The 20375-nt window shown below is 43.3% G+C and overlaps 1 protein-coding gene across 5 annotated transcripts in view; it reads right to left on the bottom strand.

The window, feature by feature from the left end:
• LOC133608886 (ras and Rab interactor 2) overlaps positions 1–20375 on the bottom strand; it is an 84503-nt gene that overhangs the window by 42654 nt on the left and 21474 nt on the right. For 2 of the 5 annotated variants that reach the window (XM_061964511.2, XM_061964501.2), the window contains exons 3-7: positions 19974–20071; positions 12920–13130; positions 12492–12603; positions 7683–7755; positions 5586–5677 (exon numbers count right to left, since the gene is read on the bottom strand). In XM_061964511.2, coding sequence (XP_061820495.1) covers positions 5586–5677; positions 7683–7755; positions 12492–12603; positions 12920–13130; positions 19974–20071 — 586 coding nt within the window. Of the gene's footprint in view, positions 1–5585; positions 5678–7682; positions 7756–12491; positions 12604–12919; positions 13131–15425; positions 16129–18336; positions 18814–19973; positions 20072–20375 lie in introns of those variants that run through there. The other 3 variants (XM_061964530.2, XM_061964520.2, XM_072916468.1) reach the window with 3 other exon arrangements.

Here is a 20375-nt window from a genome sequence, read left to right on the forward strand (position 1 = left end):
CAATGGTTGGAAAACAAGTTACGTCGATCTTTGGCTATAAGCCAATGCTAGAGAGTAAAACCGGATGTTTTGGGGGGGATCATTTGACATTTACCATGCAATCTTAAATGGGGGAGGCTCCCAACTCAAATGTATGCTCGCAACTTATAGCGTAACAAAATGCAAAGAGACAGCTGGTATCTTAAAATACAAATACAACAAATTGAGGTAATGGTAAGTTGAGGTACCACTGTACAATACTTACAGTATAAATTTTGTGGGACTCTACAAAATACAAGACTGGCACATTCACCTAATGGCAAAGACTACTTTCTGACTACGGTAACACACCTAAAACTAGGAATGAGTACCAAATCTGGTACTTTTAAAAGGTACCACCTGAAGTCTGTCGGTACTCCCGGGTCCCAATTCACCTGAAAAGCACTGGGAAACAAACACTCAAGAGTGCACTTTGGCGGACTACCTCTCCGTAATGTTGAAATTTTCTATGCCAACAAAGCATGCTTGATAAAAAGCTCTCAGAAGTAAAACTTAACATTTCAAAATGCTCTAGATCGATGCTTTGCCGTAGATATGCTGCATATTAGCATTAGCAATTTTACATGGCATAGACGGGGAAGTTCTTCTTTAGATGCAGCATTGTTTTATTATATATTACTGTCTTTGCACATGTCAATGTTTACTTTTGTATGCACAATAAATAAACAAAATCCGTACTTTGGAGCAATGTTCTCAGACTCTAGTACTTGGCTTGTTAGTCTCCCATTGCAGGCGAGCGATGATGGTCGTGGTTGAGGGAAGAGTTGTATGATGTTGGATGCTAGAAAATGTTGCAACGATCAGCCTTAATGCATTGTTGCAGCTTGATGATTTCTGTGCATATAATGCAACGTGCGTTTGCGAGACAAGCGGGAGTCACCATGCGAGAGCGGTGGGATGTGAGGCTGAAGAGAGAGAGGCGGAGGCATGCTGGCATGTTCAGGGTGTTAAAATGTCTGTTGGTCATATTAACACTTTTTTTTTTTACTAATATTTTCGCAATCCACCTGTTGGGTTCCAAAGATCGACTAGTCGATCGAGATCGACGGGTTGGTGAACCCTGTACTAGATAGTACACTAGGGCTGGGCAATACGAACCAAAACTCATATCCCTATATATTTTGTCTGAATATCGATTCAGGATATAAATAACGATATTTAGTGAGTTTAGACAAAATCAAACCAAAATTAGGGTGTCAAGTTGTTTTAGTAAAGCAAATACTTGGTAACACTTTGGTATGGGGAACACACATTCACCATTAATTAGTTGCTTATTAACATGCAAATTAGTAACATATTGCATACTTGCCAAACTTGAGATCTCTGAATTCGGGAGATGGGGGGCACGTGGTTGGGGGCGTGGTTAAGAGGGGAGGAGTATATTTACAGCTAGAATTCACCAAAAGTCAAGTATTTCATATATATATATATATATATATATATATATATATATATATATATATAAGAAATATTTGACTTTCAGTCAATTCTAGCTATATATATATATATATATATATATATATATATATTTACCTATCAAATACACAGTAATGAAAACACAGTTGTTCTACTAACTGTACTGTTCTTGCTGCTTACTAAAAAAAAAAATAACACTTACCTTTCACTATTTGAGTAGCCTTTGTTCTGCCATTTGAGTAATGGCGAGCGATCTCTGAACCCGGGAACATATCCTCATACTTGCCAACCCTCCCGAATTTTCCGGAAGACTCCCGAATTTCAGCGCCTCTCCCGAAAACCTCCCGGGGCAAATATTCTCCCGATTTCCAGCCGAAGCTGGAGGGGGCGTGGCTTAAAGGCACGTCCCCTCCAGCTCCATGCGCACCTGAGTGACGACAGCCTGTTTTCACGTCCGCTTTTCCACAAAATAAACAGCGTGCCGGCCCAATCACGTTATAACATCTATGACTTTTAGAGAGTGCACAACTGCGCACACAACAAGGAGACGAAGCAGAAGAACGAGGAAGATACAGCCATGGCGACGCCGACGACGAGTAAGATGAAGAATTACGCTTGTAAGTTCCAAAACGAATGGAAACAAGAATTTCAGTTTATCCAGGACAGTTCGAAGGGGAAGGGGTATGCTGCCTGTAAACTTTGTAGAACAGACTTCTCCATTGAACACGGTGGCCGAACGGATATAGTCACTCATGAACGGTCAGTGAAGCACAAGGCGGCGGCAGCGCAGCACCGGTCACAGCCCAGTATTATGGGCCACCTCGCTAAATGGAGACCCGATGGTGTAACATATGTCGAGACAAAGATGGCTATGCTGATAGCTGGAAGCAACATCCCGTTCTCATTTGCGGATGTCTTCAACAAATCCGTGAAGGATATGTTCCCGGATTCAGAGATCGCTCGCCAGTACTCAAATGGCAGAACAAAAGCTACTCAAATAGTAAAAGGTAAGTGTTTTTTGTTTTTTTAGTAAGCAGCAAGCACAGTACAGTTAGTAGAACAACTGTGTTTTCATTACTGTGTATTTGATAGGTAAATATATATATATATAGCTAGAATTCTCTGAAAGTCAAGTATGTCTTATATATCTATATATATACATATATATATATATTTCTTATATATACATATATATACATATATATATATAAATATTTCTTTATATATATGAAATACTTGACTTATATATTTCTTATATATATGTATATATATATATATATATATATATATATATATATATATATATATATATATATATGAAATACTTGACTTTTGCTGAATTCTAGCTGTAAATATACTCCTCCCCTCTTAACCACGCCCCCAACCATGCGCCCCTCCCCCAACCACACCCCCGCCCCACCCCCAACCACGCCCCCCCACCCCCCTATCCGTTCGGCCACCGTGTTCAATGGAGAAGTCTGTTCTACAAAATTTACAGGCAGCATACCCCTTCCCCTTCGAACTGTCCTGGATAAACTGAAATTCTTGTTTCCATTCGTTTTGGAACTTACAAGCGTATTTCTTCATCTTACTCGTCGTCGGCGTCGCCATGGCTGTATCTTCCTCGTTCTTCTGCTTCGTCTCCTTGTTGTGTGCACAGTTGTGCATTCTCTAAAAGCCGTAGATGTTATAACGTGATTGGGTCGGCACGCTGTTTGTATCGTGGAAAAGTGGACGTGAAAACAGGCTGTCGTCACTCAGGTCCACATGGAGCTGGAGGGGACGTGCCTTTAAGCTACGCCCCCTCCAGCTCCGGCTAGAAATCGGGAGAAAATCAGGAGAATATTTGTCCCGGGAGGTTTTCGGAAGTCTCCCGGAAAATTCGGGAGGGTTGGCAAGTATGACATATTGGCTCTTAATTAGTCATTATTAAGTACTTATTAATGCCTTATTCTGCATGGCTTTATTATACAACCAGTTAGCCATTAACTAAGAGTCTTCCCTCAATAACCTCAGAATTATTGCTTATTAGTAACCCTAACCCTAACCCCAAGCCTAACCCTTATATATTCCCCTAGTGTCCAAATAACTCTAAATTAAGTCTTTATTACTTTAATAAGCAACTAATTAATGGTGGATATGTTCCCCATACTAAAGTGTTACCAAATACTTTTCTAAAAATGTCATGTTTCGAAATATTAAAAAAGCCTTGAAAATATTATAAGAATAGTAGCACATAATCTTATTTTCTTTAAACAAACCTTTATCTATGCTCAAATCCTCAGCTAACAACAAAAACACCAAAGAAAAATATATAAAATAAAGTCCATAATTTAAGAGGATATTTTAAACATCAACAACAACTTGAAAATATTTGTGTTCCATATCTGTATTTTGGTGCCTCCTGCTGGCGTAGTCTCCCCCAGTGCATTTTTTCTGTTTCAGTTGCCATGGTGCCTAAGGGAAGGCGGGAGTGACGAGCACAGCTGTGGCCAATTTACCTCCTATTTAGTCTCCCTTCACGCACCTGTTTGGGGCAGGATCTTTCCACGTAGTCCCCACTCGTGACTCCACGTCTATTCAACTTGCTTTCAATCCTTTTTTTATATTCCTGTGCTTTTTTACAGTTTGTTAGTTTAATAATTGAGTGCTCAGTCCTCCCGTTTTTCCCTTGTGGTCTCTTTTTGTTTGATACTTGTTTTTATTTGTACTTTTTTTGTGCCACTGGCTGTGACATTTTTGTTTTCCTCAACAAGCCTAGCGTAGTTTGCAGGCTTTTATGATCCTGGCCCTTCCTGCCTGGATCATCTCCTTGTGTTATTTGTCTTTTTTTTATTTTTATTAAAATAACTTTTTTGTATATCTGCCTCTCTGGTATTTTTTGGGATCTCCTTTGGCGTGGAGGAGGCGGGACACAGCACCTAGCGCAGATTCAATGAGCAAGTCAAGACATTAAGGATTATATATATCAGTATGGCGGCATTGTCTCAAATATAAAACTCTCTCTAAAATATGCCGGTATAACTCGTAATACCGGAATACCACCCAGCCCTACAGTAAAGTACTTACAAATGAGACACAGAAGTGTAAGAAAACAAAATAACAACTGGACAGCACAGCTCGGTGTTAAATTAACACAATTTACATTCATTAATATACAGAGCACACAAAAGTACAAAAAAATGATACAGTCGAGTACCAGTTTCGATTCCAAAGTACCCTATCGATTCAAATGTGATAAAGTACACATTTCTACCTAGGCACAAGACATTGAAACAATGTTTATTATACATTGATGTCCTTTAAAATTGCCCTTGAAACAACGTTGGAAGAAAGTTGTATTTGTAAATTGAGAAAATGTTGATGTCCAACGTTGGATACATGTTTTTGGTTGGGAAATTACCAAATTTCAAAGGCCAAATTAACGTCTCAACCTGACATTGAATAAACGTCGTCAAAAAGCAGGTTGTTTCAAAGTATTTGTGTTATAGAATATCGGTTGGGAAATGACCAAAATTCAATGGTCAAATCAACGTCAGAACCCAACATTGATTAAACATTGTCAAAACAGCATGTTGTTTCAACGTTATGTTTGAGTTGTTCAACGAAAGGATCTAATTCAACAAGTTCTCAATGTTGTTTTAATGTCTTGTGCCTGCTGGGAAAGCTTTTTGTAGCTGGGAAGCAAGGATCCTAAAGAGCCAAACTAATCTGTGCCTGAAAGTCTATTGTCCCTGAGGGGGAGTCATTTAGTGGTGGCATTCTAGTAAATAATGTCAGCATGTGGGAAAACTGTTTGAAAAAGTTATGTCTCCAGGGAAATAGATGGGGGTTTTTTCAACACACCATGAAAGAGTAGAGTAGTGTTTAGCCGCACATCAAGATTAATATCATGCACAAATAGAGGAAAACTATATATTAACAAACATGATTTATTATCACCTATTATCAGTTTTGGTTATGTTGACAGATGCTTATGTCGACCCAAACGTGTTCCACTGTATTATGTGTAATGTTTTCAAAACAATATAAAAACAAACATGCTGTCTTCAGATTTGACTTTGATGTTGCAATGCACACATCACTTATTATTTACACTCTTGACATATAAAAATGAAACAAACACAAACCTGCTCCAAGTTTTGCCAGCTCTGCAAGCTCAGCAGATGTTTTGGCCAAAGCGATGGCCTCTGGGAGCTTCAGGGTGAAGGGAAGCACATCCCTGAGAAAAGCAGCAAAGGCACAATAAAAACTGGGAGAACTGAAATATAGAAATGTCAAAGTTTAAAGATGAAGTTGTTTCAATGCTGTTGGAATGAAGGTGACATTGTTTTGGTTTCATTCAGCTCTCTAAGTTTGTTTTCTTTATTACATGTATTTCTTACTTTCTATAAAGGGGAACTGCACTTTTTGGGGGCGAATTTTGCCTATTGTTCACAACCATTGTGAAAGACATGATGACGAATGTATTTTTTTTAATGCATTCTAACTATTAAAAAAACATAAATAAAAGTCTGCTTACAGCGGAGCCAAGAGGTCCACTATTTCACCCATTAAATCCAATAAATAACCATTCAGAAACTGCCAACAATACTCCATTCACATTTCGTGATTTGAATATTAACCGAGTATTAGGGATAGTGTCATTATAAGCGCTAACCCAGACAAACTATTTATAGTGGTGCCGTGATCATGTCCGTAAGTAAAATTTCAAGTAAAAAGTATCAGCCTGGTACCAACTATCAGTATCGTCCACCATTAGAATGGAAGCTAACTTCAGCCTTGTTAACATCATTGAGGTCTAGGCACCAATTGTGGTGAGTCAAGGCAAAGGAAAGGTGAAGTTACAGACAAATCTTTTGTACACATACAGATTGTTGCACAAAATCGCGGATCCTCTACGGTCGAACCGTAGCAAAAGTCATGTGTTAAAAAACAGCCAATCGAAGGTTGCTACATCACACAGAGTTGAACACACATATTGTTTTTACACACAAAAATCGAAACACAGACTGCAACACAGACAGACATTATTTTTGTTTACACACGCAAATCTAAACACAGACACACAAATTAGAACACGAACACGCGGATCTGATTACACACACAGTTGAGATACCGTCTGAGGGATCGAAGGTCACAGTCATTCAATGTTGGTTTCCGGCCATGCCGCTTACGTGGAGTGATTTCTCCAGATTCTCTGAACCTTTAGATGATATTATGGACCGTAGATGTTGAAATCCCTAAATTTCTTGCAATTGCACTTTGAGAAACATTGTTCTTAAACTGTTTGACTATTTGCTCACGCAGTTGTGGACAAAGGGGTGTACCTCGCCCCATCCTTTCTTGTGAAAGACTGAGCATTTTTTGGGAAGCTGTTTTTATACCCAATCATGGCACCCACCTCTTCTCAATTAGCCTGCACACCTGTGGGATGTTCCAAATAAGTGTTTGATGAGCATTCCTCAACTTTATCAGTATTTATTGCCACCTTTCCCAACTTCTTTGTCACGTGTTGCTGGCATCAAATTCTAAAGTTAATGATTATTTGCAAAAAAAAAATGTTTATCAGTTTGAACATCAAATACTGTATGTTGTCTTTGTAGCATATTCAATTGAATATGGGTTTAAAATGATTTGCAAATCATTGTATTCAGTTTATATTTACATCTAACACAATTTCCCAACTCATATGGAAACGGGGTTTGTAGTTTTTTTGCCGCCATGAACTTTAAGCGGCTCACCAATGTGTACTTAGCTGCGCTAGCTGTTACAGTGTCTCAACAATAAAACAATGGATTGATTGACAAAAAAAAAATAAAAAATTTTAATGGTCAATTCATAACGCATAAACTTTTGCCTTTAGGGAAGACGGGCCTGACTGTTTTTTTCCTTCATGCTGAAACATTAGTGACATCTAAAGTTAGATTGCTAATGTTAGCAGTGTATTTACAAACAGTAAGCGTGGAGATGGCTTAAAAAACATATTTTAAATATCTATTCTTGAAAGATGTAAAAAATAAGAATAAACTGTTTTTCCGGCACCCGTACTATTCACTGTTTTGTTTTGTTTTTTTTATATTATATTTAAAGGAATGGGAAAGTCTCAGTTTGAACGTCCTGAACTCATGTTTACATGCCAATATCTATCATTGCGTGGAACAAATAATGCTGACTGAAATAGTCGTGCCATACTCTGTGTGGATGTAGCCTGGAGATGGACTTACCTGCTGATGCAGTAGAAAGCCACAAGGCGAAAAAGGTCTGCAAAGCTCAGGCCTGATCCTTCCAAAGAGAAAGCTGCAAAAGAACAATGTCACAGCTTAACAAATATGTTTTTAATTAGTTTGATTCTACAGGTGTTCAACTACAAACCCCGTTTCCATATTAGTTGGGAAATTGTGTTAGATGTAAATATAAACGGAATACAATGATTTGCAAATCCTTTTCAACCCATATTCAGTTGAATATGCTACAAAGACAACATATTTGATGTTCAAACTGATAAACATTTTTTTTTTTTTTTTGCAAATAATCATTAACTTTAGAATTTGATGCCAGCAACACGTGACAAAGAAGTTGGGAAAGGTGGCAATAAATACTGATAAAGTTGAGGAATGCTCATTGAACACTTATTTGTAACATCCTACAGGTGAACAGGCAAATTGGGAACGGGTGGGTGCCATGATTGGGTATAAAAGTAGATTCCATGAAATGCTCAGTCATTCACAAACAAGGATGGGGCGAGCGTCACCACTTTGTCAACAAATGCGTGAGCAAATTGTTGAACAGTTTAAGAAAAACCTTTTTCAACCTGCTATTGCAAGGAATTTAGGGATTTCACCATCTACGGTCCGTAATATCATCAAAGGGTTCAGAGAATCTGGAGAAATCACTGCACGTAAGCAGCTAAGCCCGTGACATTCCATCCCTCAGGCTGTACTGCATCAACAAGCGACATCAGTGTGTAAAGGATATCACCACATGGGCTCAGTAACACTTCAGAAACCCACTGTCAGTAACTACAGTTGGTCGCTACATCTGTAAGTGCAAGTTAAAACTCTCCTATGCAAGGCGAAAACCGTTTATCAACAACACCCAGAAACGCCGTCGGCTTCGCTGGGCCTGAGCTCATCTAAGATGGACTGATACAAAGTGGAAAAGTGTTCTGTGGTCTGACGAGTCCACATTTCAAATTGTTTTTGGAAACTGGACGTCGTGTCCTCCGGACCAAAGAGAAAAAGAACCATCCGGATTGTTATAGGCGCAAAGTTGATAAGCCAGCATCTGTGATAGTATGGGGGTGTATTAGTGCCCAAGACATGGGTAACTTACACATCTGTGAAGGCGCCATTAATGCTGAAAGGTACATACAGGTTTTGGAGCAACATGTTGCCATCCAAGCAACGTTACCATGGACACCCCTGCTTATTTCAGCAAGACAATGCCAAGCCACGTGTTACATCAACGTGGCTTCATAGTAAAAGAGTGCGGGTACTAGACTGGCCTGCCTGTAGTCCAGACCTGTCTACCATTGAAAATGTGTGGCGCATTATGAAGCCTAAAATAGCACAACGGAGACTCCCGGACTGTTGAACAACTTAAGCTGTACATCAAGCAAGAATGGGAAAGAATTTCACCTGAGAAGCTTAAAAAATGTGTCTCCTCAGTTCCCAAACGTTTACTGAGTGTTGTTAAAAGGAAAGGCTATGTAACACAGTGGTGAACATGCCCTTTCCCAACAACTTTGGCACGTGTTGCAGCCATGAAATTCTAAGTTAATTATTATTTGCAAAAAAAAAAAAAAAAAGTTTATGAGTTTGAACATCAAATATGTTGTCTTTGTAGTGCATTCAATTGAATATAGGTTGAAAAGGATTTGCAAATCATTGTATTCCGTTTATATTTACATCTAACACAATTTCCCAACTCATATGGAAACGGGGTTTGTAGACGGAATTCACAAGCTCGATCATGTTTTGTACTCGAGATCCTGTACTGCAATGACAATGACAATGACAGCAAACCAAATCAAACCAAATCAAATAAAAGCTCAGTTCAGGACAGTTGGTTCACAAGTGCAAGTTAAGTAGGGAAGGGAATCAAAACTGATTCTTGTTTAGAACCTTTAACGATTCCTATGGGACAACATGTGTAGTGACGTCAGAAAGCAACCTGGCGCCAATGCCGTGAAAACACTCCAAAGTTTGGCTACATTTAACAAGAAAAGATTGCAACAGCACCTACTTATAATAACTGCAATGTTGCACTTATAATAATTGCAATGTTGCTATTTTTATCAAGAGAAGGACATACGAGCAATATGCTGAAACATTTGAACTCACGGCATGCAATAAACATAAATGAATGTCGCTATTTTGGACTGCGCCGATCCATTCCATTGCGTAAATACAATAGGTGCTAACTAACATTGCCTATCATATAAGCGTTATTACCTGTTAAATTGAACTGATTGCCTTCTCATTTAGATGACCATGACGAGAGACAACTTCTGACTGGCGGTAGGCAGTAAGTACTCGCTTCAGGTGACGTCTACGGTACTTCTCTTCTTTCACCGCGGTGACGAAATTCACCGAGCAGTGACTAAGTTTATGGTCAAAAGCTTGCACCCATTTGCCACAGTGCTCCTGACTTTCGGTAGGTAAATATTCGATTGTAGTCAGAGAAAAGTTGTATGTTTTTCTTCAATCACATGTTCAGTCATTTCCATTATACAGGTGAAACTCAAAACATTTGAATATCGTGTAAAAGTCCATTCATGTCAGCAATTCAACTTTATATGTGAAACTAATATCATATTAACTCATAATACATACAAAGTCAGATATATCAAGCCTTTATTTTTCGTCATTTTGATCATCATGGCTTAGTTTTTGAAAACCTCATTTTTTGAGATGTTCAATTTAAGGTTTTCATAAGCTGTAAGCCATAATCATCAAAATGATATTTAAAAAAACTTAAAATATAGTGGGTTGCATGTTATGAGCTTAGTTTTACCTTGTAAAATTAACTCGGTGGAATAAAAAAGACAATATATCATACATACATAAACATGGATGCATGTGAAAAAGTGCAATATATTTATCTGTACAGTAACCTATTTATTTATTTTATATATGCACCTTATTGCTTTTTTATCCTGCACTACCATGAGCTTATGTAACGAAATTTCGTTCTTATCTGTACTGTAAAGTACAAATTTGAAATACAATAAAAAGGAAGTCTAAGTCTAAGTCTAAGTCTAAATCTAAAACCTTTGCACAACATTCAGATTTTTTTACTTCACCAGTATATTTTCAGGGAGATGACAGAGATTCTTAAGTTTTACAAATATTACATTCTTGTGTAATTTCTACATATGTTTTATTTTGTTAAATTCTACAGAATAATATTTATTTCTTATATTTGTTCTTTAAAAAGTAATGTTTTCTATGCTACATATGTATCTCTAAAGACCTCACTGTAGACTTTGTAGGGTCACATTACCTCTACACTAAAGAAAATGTATACTAATCTTTTTCTTAACTTTTTGTCCCCAAGTAAAAATCGATTAAATAAGGAACCGAATCATCAGGCAGAATCTAAAGTGGGATCAGAACTGGAAAAACCTTAATTTCCCATCTCTACAGTTAAGTACTCAATTGCTTGTGCAGTAATGGGTGAATTGATATGTATTGCTACAGAGCAGCGTCACAGTTTAGCAAGTCTAACAGGTTCTGGAAAAAAGCTGCTCTTCGGTCTGGTGGTCCTACTACGGATGCTCCACAGCCTCCTGCCTGAGGATAGGGGGTCAAACAGAGTGTGTGGAATCCTTGGTGATACAGAGTGCCCCTTTTCTGCATTTGCTGATGAAGATATCTGTTGTGGTGGAAAGGCTGCTCCCCACTATCTACTGAGCAGCTTTCACCACCCTCTACAGTGCCTTCCTCTCTTCAGCCGTCCAACTGCTGTGCCACACCGTTATGCTGGTGCACACATCTGTAGAAGCTCCTAAGAACGGAACTCCAACGCCACAGCTTCCTGTAGACGCTAGTGTGCCTTCTTGAGCTGACAGAAGTGTTGTGTTCCCAGGTGAGGCTCCTGGATAGATGGACTCCAAGATACTTGAAGCTCTAGACCACTTCCACAGCTGCCCCTTCAATGGGCAGGGGAAAGGGGGATTTCTGACCTTCCTGAAGTCCACCACCATCTCCTTGGTCTTTTTGATACAATTGATGCAAAGGTTGTTGCTTTTCAATCAATCAATCAATCAACCAAAGTTTATTCATATAGTCCTTAATCACAAGTGTCTCAAAGGGCTGCACAAGCCACAATGACATCCTCGGCTCCGATCCCACATCAGGGCAAGAAAAAACTCAACCGAATGGGCGTAATGAAAAACCTTGGAGGGAACCGCAGATGCGGGGACCCGGCCCCCGGGCAACCAGTATACTGGATGCAGAGTGGATACGGTTAATAATGTGAGAGATGCTTTTGCACCAATCCAACAGATGTTCTTCCTCTTCTCTGTACTCGGACTCATCTTTTTCTCCGATGCGTCCCACTGCTGCTGTGTCGTCAAAACCTTCCCATTATGACAGCTGGAGATTTCCACAGACAACACAGAATGACAACATTTCACTCACATATGTCAATTTCCGTGATATTCCCTGTTTAACAGTAGATTCTGTTTTAATTGGCCATTTCTGTGATTCCGTATGCACCATTAACACGGAAATCATAGGGCCCTACTTCGCCTCGCGTTGTGCACACTTGTGATGCGGTGATCAATCTAATTAGTAACACAAATTTAAAAAACATAAGATCTGAGGTCAACCAAACGGTTCAGATATTTTTCATGAACCGTTACATCCCTAACATATACGGTACATTGGTGGCGTATTGAACAGAAAACCGTAAATATCAAAAAACTATTTTTTAGCGGTGGGTACAGTAGGGTAGGCTCCAATGTCTATGTGCCAAACTTACAGAATCCCTGCTTTAGAGTGAAAGAAAAGTAAAAGTATGAAGCTTACTGTACTGGCTCTCCTTAAAGACAAAGTCTTTTGCAGGAACTGAGGAGTTCTTGTCCATACGTAGAGAGAGGACCTTTTTCTGCAGGCTGCATGACCTCCGCACCACAAACGCCTACAGGCCAAGTGAAGAAAAATCTAGTCAGAATGCCTTCAAAATAAGTGTTTTTTGTGACTGCCTGTATGCAGCGCTGTATAGTCCAATCACAGAAGAAGACATGAAGCGCTGTGTCAACTCCAAGGAATCATTATATAGAAACATAAAAACTAAAACAAAATTTTGACTGGGAGTCAAGTCAATCAAAAAGTATGAGTTAGTCTACAACATAGACAAGATGTCAATATAAGCATTAAGCAGTTTTACAGCATAAACCTGTTTTCAAAAGTCAATGAAAGTGACCATTTGTAAAATACTTGTGGTTTTTCCTTACCCCAGGTTGTTGGCTATGCAGCACGTCTACAGCATTCTGGTGGCTTAAGTCCAGTTGGAGCCAAACAGGATGTGTCTTGATTAATCTGTCCAGCACACTTAGTCGCCGATGGAGGGAGTCATAGCCTGAATCTCTTGCTCCAGCCAGTCCTGTCCCCATGCCAGCACAGGGGGATGCCTGCAAGAAAAGCCCTCCTACTTCTTCACCCATCCTGAAAAACACAGATGTATGTTCTCACTTCTCAGTATTTCATATTGCATGAAGTATTTCATGAGCCCTACCATAGCATACCATACCATAGCCTACCATGTGCACCTTTTGTGAATGACCTAACTCAAATGCAAGAAATATATATTTATATGACCCAAATCAAACAACCTTCCCTAGTCATAGTGCAGAAAAAATAATCAACCAGTACAAAAAAAACATGGTCACACATAACACAACCTGCTCACTGAACTTTGAGGATATTATAAATAACGTCCAAACAACATTTCAAAAATCAAAATTACACCTATTTAAATCCATTACAAGGGGTGATGGGAAAATACAAAACACTCTCCACACGTATTCATGTTTGGCGCATTTTAGTTGCTTTATATTTCTGATTGATTAAAAAACCTTGAAAGTGAACTGCATTTTTTTGGAATTATGCCTTTCGATCAAAATCATTATGAAAGACATGACAACGAATGGATGTTTTTTTTAATTCATTCTAAATATTAAATAAACGTACATAAATGTCAGCTTACAGCAAAGCCAATGGGAGCTCCATTATTCTGCCCGTAAAATCCGATTAATAACTATTCAAAAAGCGCTAACAATGGGTTGTACTTGTATAATGGGTTGTACTTGTATAGCGCTTTTCTACCTTCAAGGTACTCAAAGCGCTTTGACACTACTTCCACATTTACCCATTCACACACACATTCACACACTGATGGAGGGAGCTGCCATGCAAGGCGCTAACCAGCACCCATCAGGAGCATCTTGCTCAGGACACAACGGACATGACGAGGTTGGTACTAGGTGGGGATTGAACCAGGGACCCTCGGGTCGCGCACGGCCATTCTCCCACTGCGCCACGCCGTCCCAATACTCCCATTTACATTTTGTGACTTGAATGTTAACCAAGTATAAGTGATATTAATATTTTAGGCGCTAACACAGACAAACTATTTATAATGCCGACGTGATCACTTCCTGTATGCCTATGTTTACATCATCAACTGGTCTGCTTCTTTCTCGCTTCCTTGCTCGCTGTAAGTTTATTGTAGATCATAAATCATGCTTCTTACCTGGACAGAAGGCGGCTGTTGATATAATCCGACAAGTTGTGACACGTTGACAGCCATTTAGGACCTGGAATTGGCGAGGACGACACAAAAAGTGCTTGTTCCCCCCGCACCCCCTCCCCGTTTCTTCGCGAGGATTATGAAACATTTTTCATTTAAATGGGAATATATGAACATTCGAGCAGTCGGCATCCTAATGACAGCGGACGTTGCACAGTAAGTGATGTTTTATTATGTTTGTTGGCTCTCATGAAGTCTGCAGTGAGCAGAAATCAGTGATGAGGAAAAGAAAAACGCAAACATTGTGATGCGTTTTTGAAATTATACATGTGCTTAAATGAATATTAAATAATATTAAATGTTATTACAAATGGGCTCGTTACTACATTACATAAATTACATCATGTATATAAAAGCCTAATGGAGGTATTTGGAGGGTTTTTTTAGGGGCTCTATAGGCAGAATTGAACGGCTCCCATAGGCTCCATTGTAAGGGGAATTTTGATCGAATTTATTTAATATTTATAATGCATTAAAAAAAAAAATCTGTCGTCATGAATTTCATAATGATTGTGAACGATAAGCAAAATTCCAAAAGTGCAGTTCCCCTTTAAGGGAGGTTGTCGCAGAAGTAAACAATGTAGTTGAACTCAGTGGCCTAGTGGTTAGAGTTTCCGCCCTGAGATCGGTAGGTTGTGAGTTCAAACCCCGGCCGAGTCATACCAAAGACTATAAAAATGGGACCCATTACCTCTCTGCTTGGCACTCAGCATCAAGGGTTGGATTTGGGGGTTGAATCACCAAAAATGATTCCCGGGCGCGGCCACCGCTGCTGCCCAATGCTCCCCTCACCTCCCAGGGGGTGAACAAGGGGATGGGTCAAATGCAGAGGACAAATTTCACCACACTTAGTGTGTGTGTGACAATCATTGGTACTTTAACTTTAACTTTAAGCCCAATGCGGCACACCAATCAAAAAGTTTGGACACCCCTGCACTAACCTGATAAGGGAATACCGACTTGCCGGCTTTAGGGACGGATGTCAAACTTTGCATAAAGAAAATTGAATATCACAAATACAATTTGTGCAAAAATAGCATTTGCTAGTATAAAGATGTGAAGACGTCTCTGTCTCGGGTTCTTCTGAGACCACAGGAAAGGGCACAACACTTTGGGTCGGCGTTTTACAATTCTTTTAATTATATTCTCACACAAGTCTCTGTCGGCTTTTCAGCTCTCCTCCTCCTCACAATGTCTCTCTTTTCGGCTTTTCAGCACTCTTCCGTGGCTTTTCATCTGCTTTCCAGGTCCCTTCTGCCTCATGGTCTCCGACGCTGCTTAATAAAGGAACAGGTGATTAGATAACTCGTTCCAGCTGAGTCATCCACTCACCTGTCTGCTGCTTCATGGCCGGCCTCCGCACACACCCCGCCCGCAGGGAACGCGCGAACCACGCCCCTCTCCACATGCCTCCACCGCCAGATTTGAGGCCGGGCAGCCGTCCGGCCGCGCTCACTCCCCCCCACCCCCTATAGCGGGCCGAGAGAGAAAATCGGCCACGGCCATCTGCGCGCCCGGCCTGTGGACCACCCGGAAGTTATAGGGCTGTAATGCCAGATACCACCGGGTGATCCGTGCGTTGGCGTCCTTCATGCGGTGGAGCCACTGGAGAGGTTTGTGGTCCGAGCAGAGACTGAAGGCACGCCCCAACAGGTAGTAGCGGAGGGCCCCGACCGCCCACCGGATGGCAAGGCACTCCCTCTCCACCGTGCTGTACCTTGCCTCCCGGTCCGAGAGTTTCCGGCTGATATACAGCACGGGGCGGTCGACGTCCCCCACCCGCTGAGACAGCACCGCCCCCAGTCCCCGGCCCGACGCGTCCGCCTGCAGACAGAAAGGGATGTCAAAATTAGGCATGTGCAGCACCGGCTCCTTGCAGAGTGCTGTTTTTACCTTCTCAAACCCCCGCTGGCACTGCTCCGTCCACTGGACCAGTTCTGGAGCACCCTTTCGGGTGAGGTCAGTCAGTGGGCCGGTTAAGTCCGCAAACCGGGGAATGAACCGCCGGTAATAGCCCGCCAGTCCCAAAAACTGCCTCACCTCTTTTTTTGTCTTGGGGGGTGGACAGGCCGCGATTGCCGCTGTTTTGTCTACCTGCGGCCGCACCTGTCCCCCTCCCAAGTGGTACCCCAGATACTGTACCTCCCTCCGGCCAACCGCGCACTTCGCCGGGTTGGCGGTGAGCCCTGCCCGCCTCAGGGACTCGAGCACCGCCCCCACCCGCCGCACGTGTTGTTCCCAGCTGCTACTCTGGATGATGACATCATCCAGGTAGGCAGCCGCGTATGCAGCGTGGGGGCGCAGCACTCGGTCCATGAGACGCTGGAACGTGGCGGGCGCACCGAACAAGCCAAACGGAAGTGTCACGAATTGGTACAAACCGTCCGGAGTGCAAAAGGCCGTTTTTTCTCGGGACTCTGGTGACAAGGGAATCTGCCAGTAGCCCTTGGTCAAATCCAGTGTCGTGAAAAATTGAGCAGTGCCTAGCCGATCCAGGAGCTCGTCGACCCGAGGCATTGGGTACGCGTCAAACCGTGATTGTTCATTCACCCTGCAGTAATCCACACAGAACCGCACAGTCGCATCCTTCTTCCCAACCAGAACAATGGGACTGCACCACGCGCTGTGGGATTCTTCTATCACCCCCAACTCAAGCATAGTTTTTAATTCCTCCCGAACTACTTTGCGCTTGTGTTCGGGAAGCCGATATGGCCGAGACCGCACCGTAACCCCCGGGCTGGTCTCAATATGATGTCGTCCAGCACTCCGCGAGGCCTCCGGCCGTACAACAACTCAAAAGGTGCAAAACCAACGGAGGCCTGGGGTACCTCCCGCATCGCAAACATTAGGGGGTCCAACCATTTATCCCAATTCTGTTTGTCCTCGTGCATAAACTTATGGATCATGGTTTTCAGCGTTTTATTTAATCTCTCCACCAGCCCATCCGTTTGCGGATGGTATACACTGGTGCGGATCGCTTTAATTCCCAGTAACCCGTAGAGTTCCTTTATCGTGCGCGACATAAAGGACGTGCCTTGGTCAGTCAGAATCTCTTTCGGGATTCCAACTCGGGAGATGACCTGAAACAGCGCTTGCGCAACACTCTTGGCAGAGATGGAGCGCAAAGGTACTGCTTCGGGATAACGCGTTGCGTAATCCACCAGGACTAACACAAAGCGGTATCCCCGTGTGCTCGGGTGAAATGGTCCGATGAGGTCCATCCCAATTCTTTCGAACGGGACCTCCATGAGCGGTAATGGGCGCAAGGGCGCCTTTGGGGTGGCCGCTGGGTTCACCAGCTGGCAGTCCGGGCAGGCAGCGCACCAACGGCGCACGTCTGCCCGGAGGCCTGGCCAATAGAATCGGACCATTACCCGATTAAGTGTTTTATCATACCCTAAGTGGCCAGACATGGGATTAAAATGCGCCGCCTGGAAAACCATTTCCCGGCGGTGTTTTGGCACCAACAACTGGGTGTGTTCCTCCCCGGTTTGAGTGTCACGGCCCACTCTGTATAATCTATCCCTAATAATTGAAAAATGGGGGAATACCCGCGCTTTCCCTGGGCGCACCAGCTGACCGTCAATATAATCCACCTGGTCCCAGGCCTCGCGCAAGGTTTCATCACGGGACTGCTCGAGGGGAAAGTCCTCAGTAGGTTGCCATCGGGGGGCCCTCCCGCGAAGCCCCCACCGGTTCCCGCTCGGCAGCACCGGATGAAGCCGCGTCGCCGCTGAGAACCGCGCGGATACTCCCCTTGCCGACTGTTCGTGAACGCAACCCCACACATTGTGTCACCAAATGGTTAAATCCCGGCCAATTCGTCCCTAGAATTACGGGGTGCGTAAGTTGCGCGCTTACGGCAACCTTAACCTTATGCTTTTGTTCTTTGTATATAATTTCCACTGGCACCATAGGGTACTCGTGCACCCCATGAATACACCTAATTTTCACCCGTGTCGCCTGCCTCAACGCCACGGGCCAAACCAGGTTTTGGTGGATCATGGACTGTTTGCAGCCTGAATCCACCATCGCCCGATATGTACCCCCTTGTACCCTTACCGGGACACAGTACGTCTCCCCCCGATCGGGGGAGGGTGCTGGAGGCCCGACAACCCGCAACACCTGCCCCACCTCCATCAGGGAGCACTCCCGGCGCACGTGCCCGGGCCGTCCGCACCTCCAGCACACCGGCCCTGGGGTTTGAGGTGCCATCTGCGAGGGAAGCCCTCTCCCCGCAGCGTCGGTACCCTGAAATGCACAAACCATAGACATATTATGACCCCGTGTTCCCCCCCTTGTCGTCTGTCTCTGGGTGTGTGTGGGTGCGTATTCTTTTTTCTTTATGTCCGTGTGGTGAACCTGTTCGGTGATTCCGGGTGGCTCAGGCTGGCTTGGTTGCCACTGCGGAGACTCTCCCTCCACCCCTCCCCCAGAGCGGGTCGAGTCGTCGGCGGGGTGCTGGGGTGGGTCCCTTGGCCGTTTTGGTTGTTGTCTCCCTCTGTACCGCCAGGTGTTCCTCCGCCAGTTTCACCGCCGCATTGACGTCCGGGGGGCTGTGGTACCGTACCCACGCGGAGGTCCTGGCCGGGATTGCCTCCACGAATCGCTCCAGGACGATGGCCTCCAGCATTTTTGGGTCCAGTCCGTTTGGCTGGAGCCAACGGGTTGCTGCGTCTCGAAGTTGAAATGCCAGTACGTGTCCCCTGGCCCCAACATCATGGCCCGGAACTTCCGGCGATGGTCTTCGGGGCTGCTGCCGACCCGATCCAGTATGGCGCAGCGCAAGTTTGCATACTGCATGCGAGCGGACGTCGGGAGACTCACCGCCGCCCGCTGCGCCTCCCCCACCAGGAGCGGCAGCAGCTTCGCGCCCCATTCCTCCTCCGGCCACCTGCACGATGTCGCCGTGGCCTCAAAGACATCGAGGAATGTCTGGGGTCCTCCCCCTCCACCATGCGTTTCATTCCTCCCGCCGCCTCTGCTCTGTCCATTAATGCCTGCAGCACCTGTGTCTGCTGCCGGCTTGCCGTTGACACCTCGGCCAACACTTGGCCCAGCGCCTCCAGCGGGGATGTTGTCGACATTTCTGTGGTTCGCCTTGTTGGGTGCCACTGTGAAGACGTCTCTGTCTCGGGTTCTTCTGGGACCACAGGAAAGGGCACAACACTTTGGGTCGGCGTTTTACAATTCTTTTAATTATATTCTCACACAAGTCTCTGTCGGCTTTTCAGCTCTCCTCCTCCTCACAATGTCTCTCTTTTCGGCTTTTCAGCACTCTTCCGTGGCTTTTCATCTGCTTTCCAGGTCCCTTCTGCCTCATGGTCTCCGACGCTGCTTAATAAAGGAACAGGTGATTAGATAACTCGTTCCAGCTGAGTCATCCACTCACCTGTCTGCTGCTTCATGGCCGGCCTCCGCACACACCCCGTCCGCAGGGAACGCGCGAACCACGCCCCTCTCCACAAAAGACATGTTTCATTTCTTTTATTCAAAAAACTAAATAGTCTTATTTACATGTAATTTCTGTCTCGACATGCTCACATTTACGGTTCATGATTTGCTCTCTGTATGGTGAGTGGAGGAGCGATCGTATTCACACATACACCACAAATGTAACTGTAGAGGAGCGATTGCAATACATTTGTGCTAGTGTTTGTGTCCATGAAGCTGCAGTATAAATACAAAGAGGAGTTCACCCAAGCATTGGGTCCGTCTTGTGGTCTTCTGGTCTCTCAGGATTTTTTCCCATCTCCTTTTTTAAAGTGCCGATTTCCAAGGCGAAGGACTCAATTAACTGCAAAGATACACAGAATAAGTTATGAAAACCAATGTGCCCATGCTGTACGTCAGGTGAGTTTCTGTTGAAGGGCAGCCACGCACATTTAATATGACAATCAGCAAAGCAAATGGACTTCATGTGGTAATTGTCTGACATCGTCATGTTAACTTTTGTGTAAAAGAGTTTTTTTTTAAAAAGGGAGAATAACGTTACTGTGATTACAAAGTAACTAGGGGGATAATACAGTGTTTATTTATAAATAGTATGGTTGTCAAAAGTATTGACATTGTATCGATACTTCGATAGAAAGTCGGAAAAA

Source organism: Nerophis lumbriciformis, linkage group LG02 (assembly GCF_033978685.3).
Source record: "Nerophis lumbriciformis linkage group LG02, RoL_Nlum_v2.1, whole genome shotgun sequence".
NCBI classification, from domain to species: domain Eukaryota; kingdom Metazoa; phylum Chordata; class Actinopteri; order Syngnathiformes; family Syngnathidae; genus Nerophis; species Nerophis lumbriciformis.